Genomic DNA, 24,033 nt, shown 5'->3' with positions numbered 1-24,033 from the left:
ACAAAAAGCGGTGAGAAATCTTTTCGGATAATGCCTGATAGGGTATTGATTAGTCGAGTGATAACAGAGGCTGATCCATGTAAAGAGGCGGTGTAAGGGATACTGCAATTTGGACATCGGACATACTCAGTGATTTCACACTGTCCTGTTTATCACATGGTAGATTAACACCCAGGACAAAATGAAATGTGCAACAAAATAAGGCAATGTTCTCATAAGTGGTGCAAGCCAGTCAGCAACAAGCGCTTTGACAAGTCACAGTACTTGTCGTCGGTCTTCCTGTCTTCGTTGGTTTACTTCACTTGACTTTGGGGATACAATATTAGGACAATGTCTGATCGCCCGAAGCCTCCCAGAGATTCTGTAACAAGTACTTGGAAAATTATTCTGGTAAGATTGTTCTGTTAGTGATTGTGTCAGACGGAGCATTTTGTGTTGGCAGTTCTGTTGACATGGTTGAGTCACCTCCCTTTTAATGTTGGGTGGCCAGTACATTAAAATGCCATTATTTTCAGAGGCAAGGGTTTCTTTCAGGGAATGTTATTTGAGTTGTTGAAATCTCGGTAATTATTTTAGTGATTTTTCAGTCATCTAATCCTACCTGATGCATCTGAGATTGAGGTGTGTGTTTGTTAACAATGTGCTATAAAAGGTGAATTGCTCTTTTAGCACTGTATTGATTTGTATGAATGTGTTGACTGCATTCCACATAGTTTTTTAATGAATTTGTTGTTGCGCTGTTTACATGCCGGAACATTGTATACCTCTTTGGTACATATCTTATTTTTACCCTTCCTTTCAGAAATTTGTGTTTTGAAGTGTTATTATTGCCAACAGAATTAAAAATGATATTTTTTATGTAATTTCATACTACAAATTTGACATTACAATATTTCAGTACCTGTCATATGTTTGTTTATGTTGTTTTATTCTGACATTTATGAGAAGATATTTGTAAAATTATTCACATTTCAGCTGCATGTTTGAAAGTTAATATTGACATAGTTCTGACATGTGACCATTCTGATATGTATGTGACACATGACTATTCTGATATGTTTGTGACACATGACTATTCTGATATGTTTGTGACACATGACTATTCTGATATGCTTGTGACACATGACTATTCTGATATATTTGTGACACATGACTATTCTGATATATTTGTGACACATGACTATTCTGATATATTTGTGACACATGACTATTCTGATATATTTGTGACACATGACCATTCTGATATGTTTGTGACACATGACTATTCTGATATATTTGTGACACATGACTATTAAGCATATCACCTCTGTCCTTGTAGTGTCTCCAGGAGAATATTATCTTGTGATATATCAAGTTAATGTCTACTGCAACCAAGAGGTTGTAAGAGGTCATGCTGTATAATTACCATGTGACATCCAAGCATAGATGTTCTCATATCCTTTGTCATTACATGCAGCTTTCTTATATATCCCATATACTCCCCATGACATGTAAACATAGAATGTTATACAGTATACAAGTAGCAAACATTTGCCCTCATATAGTAGTTGCCTGACTTCCTGGTCAAGCTCTTATGGCAACTTGTTGTCATGTGACCAAGAAACACAGTTGGTGTGACTTGCCAATTGTCATGTAACTTCTTTATTTGACTGTGTGTGTTCTCTGATTTCTATCTGAAAATGTGTTGTCATTTATCAGTTTGACATGCTGCCATATGAGTCCTCAATTTCTTAATATACTGTCATGTGACTTCTCAATACCTTGATATACTGCCATGTGCCGTCTCAATATCATACACTGTCATCTGACCTCTTAGTATTGTTATATGCTGTCTTGTGACTTCTCATTATCCCCATATAATGTCCCATGATTTCTCAATATCATGATACATTGTCGTGTGACTCCACAGTATTATATACTGTCATGTGACTTATCAGTATTATATACTGTCATGTGACTTCTCAGTACAATGTACTGTCATCTGACTTTTCAAAAGCACCAGTTACTGTCATGTGATGTGATATAATGTATGTATGACTTGTGTGTAACTGCATATGTGACCACATGAACTTAGCCTTATGACATGGAGTCATAAGATTCCAATATATCACCATACAGTGCCATGTGACATCCTATAGTACCATTATTTGTTACCCATGAGAGCAAAAATATCAGGCTGATGATGACCTAGGGCAAAGTATCACTTTGTGACGTCAAAATCAATGCTATGATGTCACATGGCAGGTAGAAAGCCTATCTTTGAAAGCAGATTTTGGTTTATTTTCCTCAATTTGATGACTTTGGTAATAAACAGAATATCATATTTGTGCTGGTATCATGCTATGTTTACAACATTCATTCCTAAGAATTGGTAACTCAAATAGAACTCTATTACAGGCTATGATTTAGTTTAGTTTTGATAATCATGAAAGACCAAACATGGATCATGGTCACACACATGGGAGTCTAACAAACATTGTCATTAGGGCTCTGTTATGTGACAGTTGCATGGAATAACAGGTGCATGTAGCCCAAGAGTAGAAACTATCTCAACATTCTTTATATGATATATCTCCATGTTGTGGGACATGAATCCTTCTACAATATTAAACATGTTGTCTCTGTGTTGTTGAATTGGGTGTCTCACTTTATTATTGAACTGGATGTCTCTCTTTATTATTGAACTGGGTGTCTCTCTATTATTGAACTGGGTGTCTCACTTTATTATTGAACTGGGTGTCTCTCTATTATTGAACTGGATGTCTCTCTTTATTATTGAACTGGGTGTCTCTCTATTATTGAACTGGGTGTCTCACTTTTTATTATTGAACTGGGTGTCTCTCTTTATTATTGAACTGAGTGTCCATCTGTTATTGAACTGGGTGTCTCACTTTATTGTTGAACCGGATGTCTCATTTTGTTGTTGAATTGTGTGTCTCTCAAGTCTGTTAAACATTGTGTGTCTTGCTACATTGTTTAACATGATGTCTCTCCGCATTGTTGAATGGGTATATCTCTACATTGCTAACAAGATGGCTCTACACTGTTGAACAAGATTGCTCTCCACACTGACCATGCTGTCTCTCCACATTTTTTAATGTGGCAGCTCTACAATGTTGCCATGTCAACATGGCATCTGGTACATTGCTAAACATAGTGTTACTCTACTTTGTTGTACTATTTTTTTTCATATCATTTGGGTTGAGAACCCATTTGAGATAAATGCTCTCAAACATATGTGAGGTCAGTTCTTTCCAGCAACTCTTTGGTGATGTCTTAAGGTTATGGTGTCTGTTGACATGGTTAAACATGGTTTCTATCTACATTGTTGAACATGATTAAACACAGTGTCTTTCTACATTGTTAAACATGGTGCCTCTCAATATCTTGGAACTGTTTGTCTCTCTCCAGTACTGAACTCAGTATCTCTCTACATTGTTGAACATGGTGTCTCTCTATACCATAGAAGTGCTTGTCTCAGTATTGAACTCAGTATCTCTCTACATTGTTGAATATGGTGTCTCTCTACACCATAGTGGTGTTTATCTCTCTCCAGTATTGAACACAGTATCTCTCTACATTGTGGAACATGGTGTCTCTCTATACCATAGAACTGTTTGTCTCTCTCTAAAGACTCTCTCCAGTATTGAATACAGTATCTCTCTACATTGTTTAAAATGGTGTCTCTCTACACCATAGAACTGTTTGTCTCTCTCCAGTATTGAACTCAGTATCTCTCAACATTGTTGAACATGGGTCTCTCTACACCATAGAACCGTTTGTCTCTCTTCAGTACTGAACTCAGTATCTCTCTGCGTTGTTGAACGTGGTGTCTCCCTTCACTGTGGAACTGGGTGTCTCTCTGCAGTGTTGAACATGTCTGCCTAGATGGTTGCTATATTTCAAGGGCACTGATGCCTGTATATAACTCTGTATGACTGTAGTGGCTTATCTCTACAGTAATGAATGTTATTTATTTCCACAAGGCCGTACACGAATCATTACTTTGTTTTGAAATTATGTCCATTCAAGTGCTATATGGATGAGACTGTATTGAACCCTTACTCTTAAAGAACACTTTCAAAGGATGACATCAAACATTTTCCCCTCCTTCCTAAAAAGAACCAGTGATAGATTATTATATTTATGACCAGAGGCTAGGTATATCTGTACAAAGGGATTAAATATATTAAATCAAGATCACCACATAGCTTTTTGTAATGAATTACAGGAATATGCGTCATCTCTTGGACAGTTATTGACATCAAGTCAGCTTTCTTCTTGTGATGACATGAGAGATTAAAAATACCAGAAAGAACAGGTTATGTCATGGTGCCCTGCAAGACTAGAAGGCAGAACAGTACTTCCAAGTTATGTCTGCATATACACAACAGCACTGAAAAAATACCATGCATAGTTCAGGGAAAAGGTGTTGTTGGCATGCTAACAGAACTTGGTAATATCTTTCCAGGTAGGAATGAACAAATATTACCAGACAATGGAACACATGCTAGCCATTCTCTCCTAACAAGCTATGAGTATTATTATGGTTTTAATAACAAATATAATAATAATCTTTACCTACAGGTTCATATCCTGTTATGTATCTTGTACAGAATATACGCTACTGTTAATTACAGACAGAGAATGTAAACCAAAATTGGTTCTGGTTGCATAACAAAACAGGTCAACCTTACTGAGAATTGGTTTGCTTAAAATGTGTAAAATAAGTACAGGGACAAATATGTTAACATTGTTCACTGCTAACATTGATGCATCCTGTTCTGCGGAAAAAAGCTGACACTGTTAACAAAAATTTTGCAATTACAGATGTTGTCTCTCAGATGTTGTTTTGTCTGCGACATGGAGACAAAAAACTTGTACAATATCAACTCAGTTATGATTTTGTCACATCTGGTATTGTTAAGGTTTATGGCATGATACTTTTTGTGTGACATTTTCATTGTGTTGATGTACAGAAAACATCAATTGGTAACTGATGTCATTTTTCACATTGGTTTCTATATGCGTATTATTTATCAGGATATTACAGAGATCAGTTTACCAGAGGAGCAATAAAAATACAGCATTTCCATCAATAAATATTTCCAGAAAGAAGTCCCCATTCATAAATAGAAAAAAAGATGAATTCAAATACAAAATTCATGGAGGATTCCTGCACAGATATCAATGATAGCATTTCCTTGGACTTGCTGGATGCTAGACTTGCACAAGTCTCTAAGGTAATAATAAACAGTTTAAATGATCATTTTAATAAATGATAAGTAACAGAATTGCACAAGTCTCAAAGGTAAAAATTAATAGTTTGAATGATACATTCTAAAATATAATAAATAACAGACATGTACTGTTTGTTTATTTAGACTGCTTATCTAGACTTGCCTCTTAGAATTGATAGAATTACTATACATCCATGGGCCCTATTTTCAGCACAACTTTGGAACCAGGTTAGCTGGACGAAAACGCTGAGCTTTTCTTTCATCCATAACATGCTTTTTGAACAAAGGGAATGAGGGGAAGACTGATATATCAGGTAGATGAATATAGTGGTCGCCATCACATTGTGATAACAGCTGTCTGTTAGTAGGTTAATGGCTGGGAAGCACTCCGAACAACATAGTAAATTAGACTCATTTTGAACATTTAACTGGTTGGTCTTGATGTATTTCTTGTAAGATTGGGTGGTCAGGTTTGCTGACTTGGTTGACACATGTCGTCATATCCCACCTGCATAGATCGATGCTCATGATGTTGATCACTGAACTGTTCAGGTTTGATTAATTACAGCCATTTATTACATAGCTGGAATATTGCTGAGTGTGACGTTTAACAACAAACTAAGTGAAACAACACTTGTTGTAAGAACTTACAATCAGTATTTGCTCATGCTGTCAACCAGTGGTTTGTCAGATCAGATTAACAGCAGCTCTGATTTGGCTACAGTAATGCTGACCATGGTGAATAGGAACATCTTGATTTATTACGAGAGAGTGATTTAGTTTAAATAGCACTTGTTAGCTCAGTGTGTGAGAAGGGATGCGGAATAGCCCAGTGGTTGATGCATTTGCTCATCAAGCCAAAGCACTGGGTTCTATTCCCCACATGGTACGGTGTGTGAATTCCATGTCTTGTATCTCATAGTTCTATTGCTATGGTATTCCCAAGGTAGAACCATCACTCACTGAGTAAAACTCCATATCAAGCTGCAAAGGAACAAGTCTTTAGTGAGTGAGTGAGTGTAGTTTTACATCACACTCAGCAATATTTCAGTCATGTGGCGGTGGTCTGTAAATAATGATTTCTGGACCAGACAGGCCACTGATCAACAGCATGAGCATCGATCTGCACAACTGGAAACCAATGACATGTGTCAACCAAGTCAGCGAGTCTAACCACCCGATCCTGTTAGTTGCCTCCTATGACTAGCATAGTCGCCTTTTATGGCATGCATGGGTTGCTGAAGGCATATTCTACCACGGACCTTCACAGATTCTTATGTTTTAGTGACAAGGTGAGCATAATAAAGCAAACCTAGAGTAGATGTGTCTCAGCAGTTGTTTGTGTCCATGCATAAAGTTCTAAGTGGCTTTATTTTGCAGGAGAAAGTTGTAAACATGGCTTTCCTTCCAAGCTTGATAAATAGATAATGGCAGACAAAGAAGCAGTACACTCCATGCGGTTTTCTGTAAACACTTAATGATGGCAACTCAAGCATATAAACTCATATACAGTAATAAAACTATGAAGTAATGATTCTTTATGACTTTTGACTTCATTTACTAAGAAGTTAGAGCTCCCATTATAACTTGGCGACAGTGTATCCTTCGTTGTGTCCTAGACATCACATTATCAGAGTAGCAAAAGCTTAGATTTTATTATTTTATGATTTATGGCTGTGGATCCAATGAGCAAGTGATTGAAGCTGATTCTGAGATTAAATGTAAATGTTGCCGGGCCAATATGGCTGCTTCCATTTCGGTTTCAGACATTAATGTGTTGAGAGCTTTCTAGTTGAGGCACGATGACAACTATGATTTGATTTTGGTGAAGCTCTCACTACAAAAACTCGGAAATGTGTAGGTAATATGATCAGTTTGGTTAAGTGACAAAAATATTACATTATCGAGATGGCAAGATGATTGAATTATTGAAAGCTTTCACATCTGATGTCAAAGTGATGAGCTGTGTGTAAAAATGTTTCAGGTACCAATTGGTTATTTAGCCTAAAGAATATAGAAATATGTTTTGATGTTACAATTGTGTGTCAGCAGAATCATCATGTTGAAAGTAATCATAGTTCAAACTTGCGGTGGTGCCATGATTGGGAATTGATGACATACAAAAGAGGACAATGGAAAACCACATGTGTTAATGAGGTGATGATGTACACTGTATTCTTGTTAATGCTGTGCAACTATCATGGAAATGATTCAGTAGATATGGATTTGGGGTTTAAATGAAACCTAACAGTGTGAAGAGAACAAGAAAGATTAAAAGCCAACTGAAATCAGAGATGATAATTTTTTGCAGATCCGCAGAATTCTTCTGATTTGGTCATGCTGGGGTCATTCTTGTGAATCATCTAAACCTGTAGCCCCAAAGTCCCCCAGCTCATTTTCATTTTGTCATCCATACCCATTCTCATCCCTTTGAAATGGGAGCTTCTACTAAGGACATCTTTGATCTTTGTGTGTTGAGGAGATATGGTTTAATCAAGCATTTGGTCAGTAGATCAAAATGACTTGTACAAGATTTTTATAGCCATCTTAAAGTTTAACTTTGATTGTCAGGGGATACAAAAACATTATGGCACATTTTCTGGTAAATATTTTTTCAGATATCTGATAGTGCTACGACATTGTCATTTATATAGACTTGCAACAAATATACACAAGAGGTGTGTGAACTGCAAAAAATGAATATTTGAAACAACATGATCAGTAATGGCCATTCCCCTACATTTGGGCAAACATTAGTTCATATTGTATGACACAGTCTACATCAGACTTCCATTTGGGTAGCCTAGTAAACCGACGAGCAAAAGAAACTGTACCAAATTTCAGGTTCCAATAATATTTTGACTGAATTCTTTTTCCAGATCATAAAAACACAACTCACAACAAATTGAGCAGTAGTTATGTGAAAATGCACTGCTTCCTGTGAAAATGATGAAAAATGTAATGCACAAGCATCACATGATCAAAAGGGTAATGGGAATAAAAATGGGTTTAAACTTTTGCTTGTCAGAATCCAGGTTCAGTACAATGTAAAACAATATCCACTGTGATATTACTGGAATATAGCCAGAAACTTCGTCAAACCATACTCACTCACTCACTCACCCACCCACTCACCCACCCACCCACCCTTCCACTCACTCACTCACTCTTCTAGTAAGTCTTGTCCACATCTTTTCCAGCTCCTGGTCCAGCCTCACAACCATACTAGTAGGACATGAAAAAAGGCACAATTCCTGACATCAAAATATTACCAGCCCAAAATGGATTTAATCAGACCAGACAATCTAAAGAAAATTACTCAGATGTATGAAACATGTTATCTAAACTTTTTACCAGACCATCATGCTGGCTATCTGTAGATTTAGACCATTGGTCAGAAATCTAGCCCTGTCTTGGACCTTATTTCATACACTAATAATAGGTGACCTTTGGTGCAGGCATATATGTGTCTCGATCATGAATTGTTGTGTAGGGGGTAAGGTGAGAACTCATGGACTATTGGATTCTGGTTATGTTTTGCTGCTGTAGTTGTCAGTTACGTCATGTGTACTGAGCCATGTAACATTGTACAGTGACCCTTCCTCTTACAATTAGCCTGCCATGTAGCTGGAATATTGCTGAGTCTGTTGAGAAACAACAATGAAACCTTACAATTCAGTGTTGTTCTGGCAGTCATAGTGATTCTGCATTGTACCATTACAGCAATTACCAAATCTATCATGCTGTTGACATTTGTTTCGTTGCCTCCAGACATATCCATGCTTACCCAGAAAGTCCAGAGCAAATCAGGACCTGTTAGAAGACCAACAGCGATTCCTCCACTTTCTACCCTCTAATCACCGTTGACATCTGACAAGAATGTATTGACTTGTTAATGGTGGGACAACACATGCTTGCTGAACACACAGATCAACTGCATGCACACAATTTATAATAGTCTGGTCCACTTAAATTCTAGCAGCCTAGCACAAGTCAACGGTGATTTGATTGGACGTTCAGAGTTGATTTCAGAACCAGGTGTCTGCTGGAATAATTCTTTCCTTAATCCCTGTGGATGGACGATCATTAATGTTTTGTGTCTGCAGAATCCTGACCGAAGTCTGCAAAACATGGACTGAGACATATGGAATGAGTTGGCTAACTCTTAATAGATTCAAAATAGTTGCTTTTGTATATTTCATTCACTTTCATGTTATAATCTGCTAAAAATCATCACTCTGGCTTCATGTACATTACTACTATATATATATATCCTGTATAACTGTTAGTTAGAAGGGGCAAGAGATAGCCCAGAAGAAGTTGACATTCTTAACATCTTGTCTTACATCTTGTTAGTTTCTACTAGAATCCCAATTGCCCCCTTATGTTCTTGTCATTGCGGAAACCACATCAGCAATCTCATCTTGAAGCAAGATCAGAGTGTTGTGGTACTGGGCAGAACAAAAATAATATGAGAGTTTGATCAGAGAATGCTTCATTGAGGTGCCCAAATCAAGATGGACACACATCCATGTATGACCTTAAGGGACAGTATCAGTATTTTAGGTATGTTAGGCATCAGATTTTGGTTGTGAAATCATTCTATATCCTGCAGTCTTTTTCCCAAAGTGTCTTTTTCAACAACCAATCATAATGTTTATATTTCATTATCTCCTGCTCTTGTGAAAGTCCTCAATATAGGTACCTTGGATATGTAAAACATTGTATCATCAGGGGTGTAAATAAATAACTTCATGCATAAACCAACTCAATTACACTGATGAGACCGGGTTTGATGATGAAAACATATATTTTGTAGGACTTCACCATTGTCTTAAATTGTGTTTTTAGGGATATCATTTCAGAAATGTAAGACAAGCTTCTCTTGGGATTGTGACGTATTGCTCTGCCTGCCTTTTTCACAGATATTTTGACTATTACACCAAATAGAATCTGTTTCTGAAGAAAGTTAAAACTAGGCATTCTTTGGAACTGATTTTTTGTATTATTACTATTTTCTTTTTTGCTGTTTAATTCATCTACATGCAACCATTATGGAGATAATTTATGGGTGTTTGCTTCTTTATTGTGAGGAACATGAATCTGTGGGTATTTTTTCATCATGAGATGATAGCCATAAATTCTCTCCGGGAGATGTATCGCTTACAGCCATAGACTGAACTAAACTCATGGGCAAAAGAAACTTATCACCCGACATTATTTGTGTTAAAAACGACAAAAACAAAAAAATGTCAGAAAGAATGTTTATATAAGAAAGATAAGCCATTTACACAGCAAAAACTGTATTTGTTGATGCCCTGTCAATGTTCATGCATGCAGGAAGTGAGGTAGATGACACATGGGGTGGACGTGAAAGTTTACACAGAGGATTGCATTCACAGAGTGTGTGGAAAACTGAATCTTGGAAGTGTCTGAGCACTCAGTACCTAGTGTGTCCACCCCTTGAATCAATGCACGCTAGTACACGTCTCCGCATTGATGTCGTCAAACGCCTGATGACGTCAGGAGGAATCCTCTGCCACAGTTCCAAGAGAACTTGCTCCAATTGTTGGCGATTTGCTGGTGGTTGCTGTCGTTGTCTTAGCTGTCTGTCGAGATGATCCCAGAGGTGTTCAATGGGATTCATGTCTGGGGAACGTGCTGGCCAGGGCAAAACGTTGATGTTGGCGTTGTTGAGGTAATCTTCAACGATTCTGGCAGTATGCGGACGTGCATTGTCCTGTTGCAAAAGAACACCTCTTGGCTGTTGACGCACAAAGGGCAAAACAACTGGCCTCAAGACTTCGTCCCTATACCTTTGGGCTGTCAGATTTCCATGCAGGATGACAAGCTGTGTCCTCTGATCAGCACAAATCCCACCCCACACCATGATACCACCTCCTCCAAATGGGTGCACCTCTTGAATGCAGTTCCTCGCCAATCGCTCACCTCTACGTCGGTATACACGGGCTCGGCCATCATTTCTGTACAAGTTGAAACGACTTTCATCAGTGAAGAGCACTCTCTGCCAGTCACGTCGCTGCCACCGACGTACTGTTCGTGCCCACTGCAGCCGACGTTGACAATGTTGGCGGGTCAAGGGCATTCCACGGAATGGACGGCGAGCTCTGATACCAGCAGCACGGAGACGTCTTAGTACGGTTCGTCTGCTGATGGATGCGGTGTCCCAAGGCTGTGGTCGCCGTTGACGTCGCTGTGACGAATCTGTTCCGTAGGTGTATCGTACGGATATGGCGGTCTTCGGCGGGCGTCGTAACCCTTGGTCTACCTGATCTTGGACGGTCAGTGGTCTGACCTGTCTGCTGAAAACGTCTCAGGAGGTTGCTGATTGTTGCCTGGCTGCAGTGGAATGTTCTGGCAATCTGACGTTGTGACGCCCCCATATGGGCCATACCGATGGCCCTATTGCGTTGCTCCGATGACAGTCGTGGCATAACTTTGATATGCTTTTTGATAATGCATGATTGCACTGTCGAACAGCTGTATTTATGCAACCAATGTGCACGAGAACTTTTGGTTACACTCAAAAAACCTTTTTCACTGTTTTTCGTGCTTTCACGAAAATCACAATATCTCGGGTTTTTTGCTTGCTACTCAGCTTAAAAATGTGTTTTAGCGAATGTTTTCTCAGTATGTTTTACCTAGTTCAGTTTTGTTTAGAAGCGTAAATGGAAATTTTAAAGTGATAAGTTTCTTTTGCCCATGAGTTTATAATTTACAACTACAGAACATTTTTCTCTGTAAGACTTCCTAAATCAGTGACACACTCTAGCATGACAGCAATTTCGATGAATACTTTGAAACCAAAATGGAAGATTTTGGCACACAGCCAGCTTAATTTCAGGGTAAATCCAGGTCCAGGAAAAAGTGTAAAAGCTAACCACTTTTGAACTGGAAATTGTCAGGTCTCCACTTTTATGAAGTGTTTCAAGAGGCTAGTGTCGTCTCTGGAGCCAAATCAACTAAGTTAGAAGTGACAGTGATGAAGTGTCTCCAGAATATGCACAGCACACAGTATGTGAGCTAATGGTTTTACCTGGTTGTCTGTGCAAGTACTCCTACTGTTCATAATAAAACAAACTATTTGGTGACAGCTGCAGGCATGGTGCCTTCTGGAACCATGGCTGCAACATCTTAGTTAGACAGTTTCAAGGACTGTCACTATATTGGTGCTTGTTTAACACAACACTCAGCAATTTCAAATGGTCATTAGTCTTGTGACTGACAGTTTGTGGAATAATCAAAACAGCAATGTACTGTGATATGCCACCATTTACTTATCTTTTATGAAAAGAAAAAGTTCGTAAGGATCTGGGCATCCTTTCACAAAGCGCTAAGGTGATTGTAAGCCACTGACATAACCTTAGTGCAATGTTAAAGGATGGGAGTTAAGGTTAACCTTAGTAAAGTTTGCTTCATGAAACTAGCCCCTGATTGGTTGGTGAGGATCTGGTTGGTCATTCTCTTCCCACAGAGGTTACTTGTCATATCTTCCTACGAACCTCTGCTCTAATACGGCCATATTTCGCAGTTCTCATAAAATCCCCTACAGCAAAAAATGCAGCAGATTTATCTCCCTTTTTTCTGTCCAATCAGAACACCTGTTACATCTACTTAGATTCAACTTGACAAATGCAAGCAATGTGGAGAAACAAATATAACATGACTGAGTTCTGTCTAGAAGAAACAATTGAGTATCGCGCTCAAGAAAAGGTTTTAGTTTTCACGATGCATCCGGAAATTACCAAGATCTTGCGAATAATCACTTTTGAAACAAGGTCACTGATTGCACTACTAAACCTGATTGCCTCCAATCACGAGTCTTGAATACTCACACCGCAAAAGGGTCGTATTAGAACAGAGGTTATGTAGGAAGATGTGACAAGTAACCACTGTTGGAAGAGAATGCTGGTTGGTTGGTAAAGATTTGATGATAGGTAGATAGGTAAGGATCTGATTGGTTTGCTAGGGATCTGATTGGATGGTAAAGATCTGATTTCTCATTTAAAATCTGCGTAAGTTGATATATTGAGCAAATTTTATTTTATACTGCTTTTTGGAGTATTCCAATATGTCACAGCAGTAGACACCAGGTGGCAAAATGAATCTGGGTCTTTGGCTTTAACCACTAAGCTACCCCGCCACCTGACAATATATTGGATGATGTTTAAATTATAAGACTGTATGGTGTTAATGGCATATTGGTCTATCACAATTCACTACTTCGCAATTCTGCAAATGATATGCAGAGCAGTATTTTTGTACCACTGTAACGCTTACCTGAGTTTAAAGTATAACAACTTTTGGTATTGTCTGTAGAGTTACATTTAATATTCTTTGATGCCAGGGAACAGGACAGAGAAAGACAGAGAAACAGCTCACACAGGGTACAATAAAATGTAAATCAAACTAGGCATTTTTAACTCGCACATTTCATAGAAAAAAGAAAAAGCAACCAAATTATCAAACTACAAAATACAAAAGAATTGTGTCAAATGATATGAAATGATACATTACACGATTCTAGGCTGATACAGATCATAGCATTCAGTTTTGCATGTTATAAATTAGTTAAACATTAAAGAGAGAATCCTTTTGAGATTGCTGTTAATAGAGGACATTTTATATTTTGGAGGTCTTAGTATGTGGGTGATACAATCTGCATGTTCAAATATTATTATTCTCTCTCAAACAGCTCTCAAAAGACATGTATTACAATATGATTCACAATATTGACACCTGTCCTAGCGAATTAGTTACCTAAGTTCACTTGACGGAAGAGCTTGTGAACAAAAGATTTTATTTCTTATTTAATATTTTGATAGATGACCTGCTCATGATCAGTCACATTTTCTTAAGGACATTCAATCCCAGAACTTTATCTTGTTTAAAGCTATATGCCAACAGTTGGATTTTCGTTACATGTATATATTTCTAATGTTCTGTGGAAAGACAAACAATCTGAATTTCTGGAAACTGACAGCTTTGTAGTTAAATGAAAATGGTTGACAAATCTAATGGAGAATGGTGTTTAGAATAAATATTGAGACCATTGTGTTAGAAAATGATGACAACGTTAGACTGTATGGTACTATCAATTCATGTTTCTCAGATTTTCATGCAAACTAAACGCCAAAAGAAACATTACCCTTCTTCTTTAATGATGGAGGCGCCTATCTTCAGGTGGTGATGTGATGCGTGGATGGCCCCTTCTTGTCTGTCTATGGTGACCCCACATTCTGTATAGTACTGAATAAGTCTTATAATCGGGATACAGTAGCATCCAAGGGCATTGGCAACAGCATTGTATGGCGACCACATCTGCAACATCCAATGGCTTTTGCTCTCTTTTCAGCAGTTAATCATGGCATATTTCTCATATCATATCATGCTAGTCTCTCTATACCCTACAGAATCATTCTACACATGAAACTAATGCAAATGCTGCTAGAATGTTGCTACGTTTTGGTGATTGAAATTGTTATGTGTAAACAGAAAAATGGACAAATGTTAATTTGTAAGCAAAGATAAACATAATTCTGGATGTTCCTAGACACTTTTTCACAATATCAAAGACATGTTTTACTTATTTCGCTAATCCAAATCATAGGTTTGAAAACTCTGAAATCATAGGTATTCATTTTTTCCAGTTGTAGACACTCTGTGCATGTAATGATCTGAGGAATGTTGGCATGAAATTGTGAGAATTTATTTATTAGTGCATTTTCTCTCAAATCTCCATCTGATCTCATAAAGCTGGGTGCATTTTTACAACTATAGTTCTGATTGATGATTTTCCATCTTAGTACATTATATTATCTCCACCAGCATAAATTAATGTAAGCGGTTCCTTAATTAAAGTCATCTCCAAGATGACCTTAAAGACAGAAAATCCATAGTTTTACAATTCATGACATTCACTAATTACAAAGGGACATCAAATTAGATGTGTATATCACTCCACATGTTGCTTATTAGAAGACAATAGCAAGGAAGGATTTTTTGTCATCACCAGATTATTCATACAGCCTTGACTGACGTTCATGCATCATTAGGGGTAGTGGGGTATCTTAGTGGTTAAAGCGTTGTTCGTCATGCCGAACACATGTGGGTATAATGTATGAAGCACATTTCTGGTATCAAAGAATAATAATGCATATATGAAAACATTCTTTTTCTCAAAAGGGGAAAGGATATTTATTAGTATATGAATGCTAATATGAAAGCATTTCTGGTAACAACAGGGTAAGCATGCTACTCAGTATGTGTGTGTTTGTATGAAACATTTTCAGTCACATGAGGGAAAACATTTTAGTCAGCATATGGATGTTTACATGAAAATATTTTGGGGAAAACATGTTAATGAGCTCATGAATGGTTATATGAAAATATTCTTGGTCACAATAGGGGTAAGCATGTTAGACAGTGAAGGAATGCTCATCTGAAAACATTTTTGGTCTCAAAAGGTGAAAACATGTTACTCAGCGGAGGAATGTTCATATGAAAACATTCTTAGGAAAGCATGAGAAGGCATGTTAATCAACATAGTTATGCTTACCAGTATGTGAAAACATTCTTAACCACAAAAGGATGTTCATCAGCAGGCCCAGCAGGCCCAGAATATCATATTTGTCATGTTTTATCCAGACATTATGTTAAGGTTACATGGCATCAAATATCAAACCTGAACACTTTTACCTTCAGTTTTACCCAGCAATGCTTTCAGTACCTAGTTATTTGGATGATATGTCAGGGTGTTGTTGTTGCCATTTATCATGGTGCCTTTGGTGCGTTGCTTAAAATGTCCCAATATGCTATATTTAAAGTACTCAAGTGTTCTCTGTAAGTGTATGATTATATCAGTTACTGTAGAATACGATGTTGTATCCCTCAGCAGACTTTGGGATAGTTCATTGATAGTATAGTGTTGCTCATTGACAGCTGAATACGAAGGAGAATATTCATTTTGTCCAGACCAATAATATGTACACATCTCGTTTGATGAATGTTCAAAGGTTGTATCTTGAGAAGGGTTGAGTTGCATTTGTGTTATTGGATTGTCCACTGGGTAAAAAACTTGCAGATTTGATCATGGCAAATCTTAAGTGACAATATATCTTGTCACATGATTTTAAATGTCTGAGCTTGCATGGATACATTGCTTTTATTGACAGTAAGGACTCATACTGACAGATTACTGAATATTGAAGAAGGTACCATATTCTGATTCATGTTGTTGTACATGTATCTTCAAATTATCCAAGGGAGATAACTCTTTGACAATGTTTTGAAAGGTGTGCAATGACCCAGGCCCAAATCAAATTCTACTAAAATTAATAGGGTGATTTTGGCAGTTAATACTTGGTGTGGATAATTTGGGCATAAAGATGATTTCTGATCACAGCTGTAGCTATCATCATGTAATAAAGGTATTAAATTTGGAGTCCTTAGTGACTGTTGCTATGGCCTGCATCCATTGATCCCATACTAGAAGACCATAGAAGAAAAGGCATATTCTATTTCAATCTTGCAGGTTCATAAAGTCAGTAAATTTATTGCATCATGTTTCAAAGGTGGTGAGGAAGATAGTACATCAAATGATTAAAGTAGTTTTCAGGGAAATCATGTGATAAAGTTGAAATGGAGGAGGGTGTTTTAGTGTTTTCAAAGAGGATTTCCTTGTCATGTATAAGGCAGATGTTATTGTGATTGAATTTGACCTTCACCATTTACGATTTTTTAGTTCAAACTTAATTTCCAAAGATATTGGAACCTGCATAGTTGATCACTGCAGAATTTCGTTTCCACAGATATTTATATTATGATTTTTCTTTACATGTTCCTAACTTCAAAGGTGTTTAATTCTTTAAATTGACAGCAACCTTGATTTTGAAGGACAAAAAGAATGGTGAATGGAAAGAGGAAAACAAGGTGGAAGTTTAATCAAAGTGAATACTGACCTTGCTGAAGATTGAGACATAAATATTTTAACAGAGATTGCTACATGTCTTGCCTTGATTATTTAACTGACCTCTTTGCAGTTACTAAACCATATAACTGAATTATTCTTATAATACATCAGCTGTCCTACAGACTGGAGAGTTTCCAGGGCTTTTGTTGTGACCTGACCCATGTGTATCACGTTTTGTATGTGTTTGTGTACGTGCATGCATATATGTATGTATTATACGCTGTTTACACTTGACTTTTATTATGGTTTTGTTCATCAATCAATTAGGTACCTGTTAGGGTGAGATGGAGACAGGCACGTCATAAATGTTCACATTATATAATTATTATAACTATTTGAACATAAAGCATTGAAATAAAGTGATTTTCTGATATGAACTTGTAACATGTGGCTGGGATATTATTTTCACAGCATCACTAAGCTGTTTTATGGCAGCATCCAAACATATATACAGATTTTAGCATATAACATGTAAATATTCATCAAATCGTTTTGCACACTGTAGTGAGAAAGCGTTTATTGTATTACCTCTAGTCCCACCTCAGTGTCAGATCAAAGCTGAGACCCCAGGACAAAATGGAGATCAGAAGTATTATGGCTTTGTAAGTTTTCCGTGTCACATGACAAGACAATATTCCATCTCTTACCATGAATGATTGAAACCATCTCATATTTCTGTCTGCAGAATCATGCATGAGTCCCCGGTCAGCCATTATAGAAGCGAGTTACATTAAAAACTTCAAGCCCATTACTTCTTCAGCGTTACAAAACACTGTTACAAGAATGTGTCAACATTAAGCTCTGTACGTCGGCCATGAAATAGTAGTTAGCTGAGCCATAGGGGAGGCTTCTAATCCGATTCCATAATGTATGGTTGTAGGATCATTTAGTAACTGTAGAGGCATGATTTCACAATGTTCAAATACAGTGCAGTTCACCCTTCATTTTCTTTGTATTCTTGAAATTCTATAAATGATTTAAACCACAGAATTAACTGTTAAATCACACCTGTTACAAATGTATTGAAATGTGAGTAAAGTTTTACACCCCTTTTAGCAATGTGCAAGTAATATCATGGCGGGGAACACCAGAAATGGGCTTCACACATTGAGCCCATATTAGGAATCGAACCTGGGCCTTTGGAGTGAGAAATCAGTGCTTGAACCACTAGGCTACCCGTATATATGTTTACAAATATAATAAAATGTTGAAAAGCTGCATAATTGTGAGAATAAATGTTCTGGTCTGCTACTGAGTGCATGAGGGAATATAACACATTTATCAGTTCACAAGAGTCCACAAGTTTGCGTGTAGCTGAATCCTGCGCTCAGCTACTCTGTGTGAGTAGCCACAAAATAATCGAGTCTGGATCAGACAATCCAGTAATTGATAATGTGGATTGATAATGTCTCACACCATTGGATACAATGACAAGAAATCAACCAAGTTGCTGGGCCTGCCTATCTGCTCCATTTAGATCCTCTTATAAAACTTCAAGTGTAGGTTACACTGGACTTGCTTTGTGTTCTCTCTTGTGGTGTGACTGCAGTACTGATCAAAGTAAAATCCAATTTCCTCCCAACTCTCTTCCACTCACTCACTTTCAAAATTTGTATTTCATCATTTGCTGATCTGATTGAATCTGGACCTTTGCATGAAAGGTGAGCTACAGTACTATACAATGCATTTATTTTACTATGACTACAAATTGGATTAGATCCTTTTATCAAAGATTCTAGTTTTTTCAAACATAAATGATGTGCTTCTTCTTAAATACTGACTACTATGGTTTGTCTCTGAAGTCTCAGTGGCACATAAGGAGTAGTGGGGTAGCCTAATGGTTAAAGCATCAGCTCATGATGCTGAAAACCTGGGTTCATCTTCTGTTATTTCAGGTGAACCATTGTGAAATAGCAAATTGCTGGAGTTATTTTTCTTTGACACCTTACGCAGCCATATTTCAATGACATAGCTGGGACCAGTACATAATCAAATCTATATCAGACAAATCAGTGATTCACAGGGACCTGGCCCATCCCTGAATCACCTGTATTTCAGATTAAGGTATCTTTAAAGTATCTTTAGAATGTGCTCTGTCTGAAGCAGGCCTATATTTGACTCTAACTTGTGACTGACTGTGTAATTGTTATGGTTCACTGAAGTGTGAATCGAAAAGCTGATTTGAAAACTGTAGGTTTTGTGGTTTTGTTGGTGCATAGTAGATGATAAGTGGATGATCATGGGATCCGGACGGGGGGGATGCAGGGGTGTGAAACTCCCGATTTGTCCTGAAAGTTCATTAAATGTCCATTGAAATTCTCATGAAAATGGAACCGCTCTTTCTTAAACAGCTGTAACCACCTCTCTGGGTTCTTACAAACAATTGTTCATCTTAATATAGTTGTGAACACAATGATTGGTATTTGGTTTGTTGTTTAATGCCGCACACACCAATATTACAGCTGTCAGTAAAATACCCAGTCTTGGTCAGACAATCCAGTGATCAACAGCATGAGCATCAGTCTAAAGTGATATGATGACGCGTGTCAACCAAGTCAGCAACCACCCAATCTGATTAGTTGCATGGGTTTCTGAAGTTCAGTTCTAACCTGGACGTTCTTGGGTATGAGTATAATGAACACAAGAAATGTTTATATAGCTATATCTTTATACCAAGGAATATGGTCCATCCATCCAGTAGAAGACACTTTTGTTCACGTCAGGTTATGCGTTTGTTCACCCTTTTGATACAGTGCAAATCTGGATTATGCTACTTTAATTTCTTGGAGAAAGTTTAAAAATCTTGAACATAGAAAAATGTGCTCAACTGAGAAATAAGTAGAAAAGCATAGGTCATAATCTTTTCAAACTTGAAAAACAGCATCTTTGTCTAAAATAATCTTATAGTGCCAAGTTTGGATCCAATTCTAATGATTGAAAAAGTTGCATCAATGGATTGTCTTGTGGTTTAGGTAATGGCTTTGTTCATAAGAAAGGTGTAGTACAAGGTTTGATAGTGATGTTGTGCTTTTGTCAAGTGAGTGAATTTAGTTTTATGCTGTACTCAGCTATTCCAGCTGTATGGTGGCAATAATCGAGTCTGGACCAGACAATCCAGTGATCAACAGCATGAGCACCAATCTGCACAATTGGGAACCAATAACGTGTCAAGACTAGTATAATTTGTTATTGTTGTACAGATTAAACAACTGTCTGGATTTCAAGAGGTCTTGACTAAGGAGGTTTTGCTGCATAAGGAAAAACACCATATCAGTCACAAATCTTTCCATGGGTCCTAAGATAAAACTAATTGATCAATATTCCTGTAACTAAAGGTCTTTGATATCTGGACTGCGATTTATTACGTCCAACTCCAATAATATCAGTGGGGAATGCAGCAAGAGAGACAGATGGGAGACATTGGGCTCACTTTGGCAACAATGTAACACTCTAGCTCACATGATGGAGATCATATTATTAGTGTTTATTTATCCACCTTTATCTAGGCAGCTCTGGGAATAGAGGGTATGACTCCCATGTGTAAACATAAAAGGTTATCGTTTCTCAAATATACAACATGTGACTTCGATAAACATTGTTCGAGTGATGTTTGTGACCTTTTGGTGTGCTGCCATGTGTAAAGCACATATTACTACATAAAACATATCTCTATATTGGTTAGCATTGCTGTCATATTGCTGATAGGATTCAGATAAAACTGACCTACTTTCATTCCATAGCGGGCGGTAGGGTGGCCCAGTGATTAAAGTGTTCCCTCGTCATGTTGAAGACCTGGGTCCAATTTCCCACATGGGTACAGTGCGTGAAGCCCATTTGTGGTGTCCCCAGACAGATTTTGCTGGAATATTGCTGAAAGTGGCGTGAAACTCTCTCACTCACTCATTTCTTATCATTTATTCAAGCTATGTGCACTTGGGATGGAATAACTTCTGTAACTGGAAGGGAATAATAATAAATACGATAAATGCATGGATAATTTTCTTTTTGGGGATAACATCACACTTAACAATATTAAAATTGTATGGAAATTTATGGAAGTGACTCTAGACCTGGTGATTGATGTCATGAGCATTGATCCATGGTATGGGTGCACTGACTTGCAATTCGTATCCAATCCATTTATCACATCATTTGCAAGGAACCATTCATATTAAATGGTCAATACTCAATGGGGGCTAAGAGAGGAAATCCAGTTCTTTGACAGGGCTAATAAGTGTGCATAATTCAATAATAGAATTTATTGTAATTGGTTTAGAGATTAAAATAACTAAATTCAGCAAAGAGGGTTCAGGTGATCCTAACACAGTCAGACTGGTTAGACTCATTATTAGCTCTCCTTTCCATGCAAGTGCTGTCAAACCCATGGATTTTGGGTAAATGTGACAACTTTCCAACACTATAGCATTCTGCATTGCCTATTGTATCAAAAGGACTGTACTCCTGCATCCCATTCCACTAAACAGTCTTAGCAAAGACAAAATTTAGCTAATTACGCCAATTTTACAATCATCTTAGCTGAAAGTTACACCTGTTCCACTAACCGATCTTAGGACAAACGTAGCTGGCCTCGATCTTACCATCTGATCCTAGCTAAGATCAAAACTCTTTCGTGCAGGAGATAGAAAAATGCGAGGCATGAGTTATCTCCCTTTTCATAGTCTAGCAGGCGATGGAAGTTGTATTTAATTTCAGAATTAAGATATCAATGATCACTAATATCATTTTTTCATGAAATCACTAATGAATGTTAATAATTGATAATTCTGAAATGTTGCAGATGGGCCTTGAATCATTTTGGATGTTTTTGAAAAGACACTAACAAGGCTGCAGAAGTGCGCTTTCCACCATATTGGATAGTGTTTACAAAATCACATTTCGCAAAGACCGGTATTGCGACATCTATTACATCAACTATATTTCATAGTTAGACACAGCAAATGCATCACTGAATTCCCTATACATTTTAATATCAAAGTGGTCTTTTTCACCAGTACCAAATATCTGGATAAAATGAAATGAAAGATATTGGGTGTGAAAACAATCACGCTGTGTTCGAAAGACTGCCCTTGTTTCAAATGTAAACAAAGAAACATTCAGAAACACTGTGTAGCATATGCTGAAATTTTCCAGCCATCAATTCATTGTTTTGAATGGCTCAATACCTTTAGAATATGTGTCAAAGGTGCATTGTGGCAACATGTATTATAAATGGATACAATGCAATGCTTTGATAATTCTTAAGAAAGATACCATGACAGATGCAAAATCACGCATAACAACAATGGTAATTATCATCATTTCTGGCCTCTCCTCTTACTTACAGAGAAAACAATAGAAACATATACTGATACACAGATATCGTTCAGGTATTTTTTTTTTTTCATAAAACTGATTTCAGTATTTACATTTAGCCTTGTTCAGTATCCTATCACACATGGATACAGAGCATTCGTTTTCATTCTTTCAAAGTTTTTGATTGTTTGAATAATATTTACATAGGAAAATGACACATTCAGTTAAGTGTAATATATACTTGCTCCTCTTCTTCACATACATTATAAGGAAAGTTGTCATATTTGTTTCTCCAGGATTGATTTCAGAGATCCTAAGTTGGTCATGAGAAAATTAGACTTTGGATCTTAACTTTACGATTGACATGGACAAAATTGGTCAGTGGAACGGTATGCCAATCATAATATCACACTGAGACTGGGATTTTAGGGGTTTGGCATAGATTGGCATAGATCGGTAAGTGGAATGGGACCCTGGCCGAAAATCCAGGCACGTTCCCAATGTTGGTCAAGAGGGGAGATAACTCAGTCCATGGGATCTGAACAAAGTCTGCATATTGGCCATGCTTTTCCTGGATCTTGTCAATCACATTAATGTGAAAAGGGACAGAAAATTGAATGTTATGTTATGATTCCATAATTTTTTTTTTTTTCAGAAAGTTCAAAGTTACAATTTTTGTCTTTAGTACATCTGAGGTTTTATGTTGACCTATTACAAAGAAATGTAAAGTTGTCATGTTTAATGTGAGTTAAGGTCATACCATCATGTCGCTGTCATCGTGTCAGTGCTGGGCATCCACTAACAAGATGTTGGACAGTTTAATTAAATTCATGCATGGGAAGATATATAGTGGTCCTGGCTTGCTATTCTCGAAACATTCGTAGCCCTACGAACTTCTTAAGCCCAGTCTGAACACATTGGCTACGATCAAAGTTAAGAATTCTTAGGGCTACGAACGCTTCGAGAATAATGGCCCTGAGCAGCCTCTGGCTTCATTCAAACTCACTACTAATCATTCAGAGCATGTCTTCTTGAAAACCTGAGGCCATGTTGATTTGATACGATACTTCATATTGTTGACATTCATTGCTGTATGTTGATGGTGATTCATAACATAGAAAGTGTTTTGTCTGTTTTCTTTATTTACCCAATATATTCATTCTTCCACATGTAGAGATACAGTGTTCGTGTTGTTGATCACTGGATTGTCTGGTCCAGACTCGATCATTTACAGTTTGCTGCCATATGGCTGAGTGCGGCATTAAACTAAAGTCAGTCACTTTCTAAAATTTCAAACATTTAGTTTCACAAATGGTCACCAACGTTTCACTGATATTTCTATTAGGCTTGTTCATAACATGATATTGTATAACATTAATGATCCTACTTTCCTTGAAACTATAAATGTTTACATCTTGATGCATTTGTTTAAGTCTTATTTTCAAAATGGAGCCATGTTAACATCCAAATTAGTCTTCCTGAACTATG

The 24,033-nt window shown here is 37.3% G+C and overlaps 1 protein-coding gene across 1 annotated transcript in view; it reads left to right on the top strand.

Annotated features, from left to right (window-relative positions):
- Window positions 1–281: 281 nt before the first annotated feature.
- Window positions 282–24,033, top strand: part of LOC137297712 (dipeptidyl peptidase 4-like) — a 499,818-nt gene continuing 476,066 nt past the window's right edge. Inside the window, exon 1 of the mRNA XM_067829642.1 lies at window positions 282–390. Coding sequence (XP_067685743.1) covers window positions 331–390 — 60 coding nt within the window. The 5' untranslated portion in view covers window positions 282–330. The remainder of the gene's footprint in view (window positions 391–24,033) is intronic.

Source organism: Haliotis asinina, chromosome 10 (genome assembly GCF_037392515.1).
Source record: "Haliotis asinina isolate JCU_RB_2024 chromosome 10, JCU_Hal_asi_v2, whole genome shotgun sequence".
Classification (NCBI taxonomy): Eukaryota; Metazoa; Mollusca; class Gastropoda; order Lepetellida; family Haliotidae; genus Haliotis; species Haliotis asinina.
Note: the sequence above shows the minus strand (reverse complement) of the source record. Positions and strands in the feature narration are given on the sequence as shown.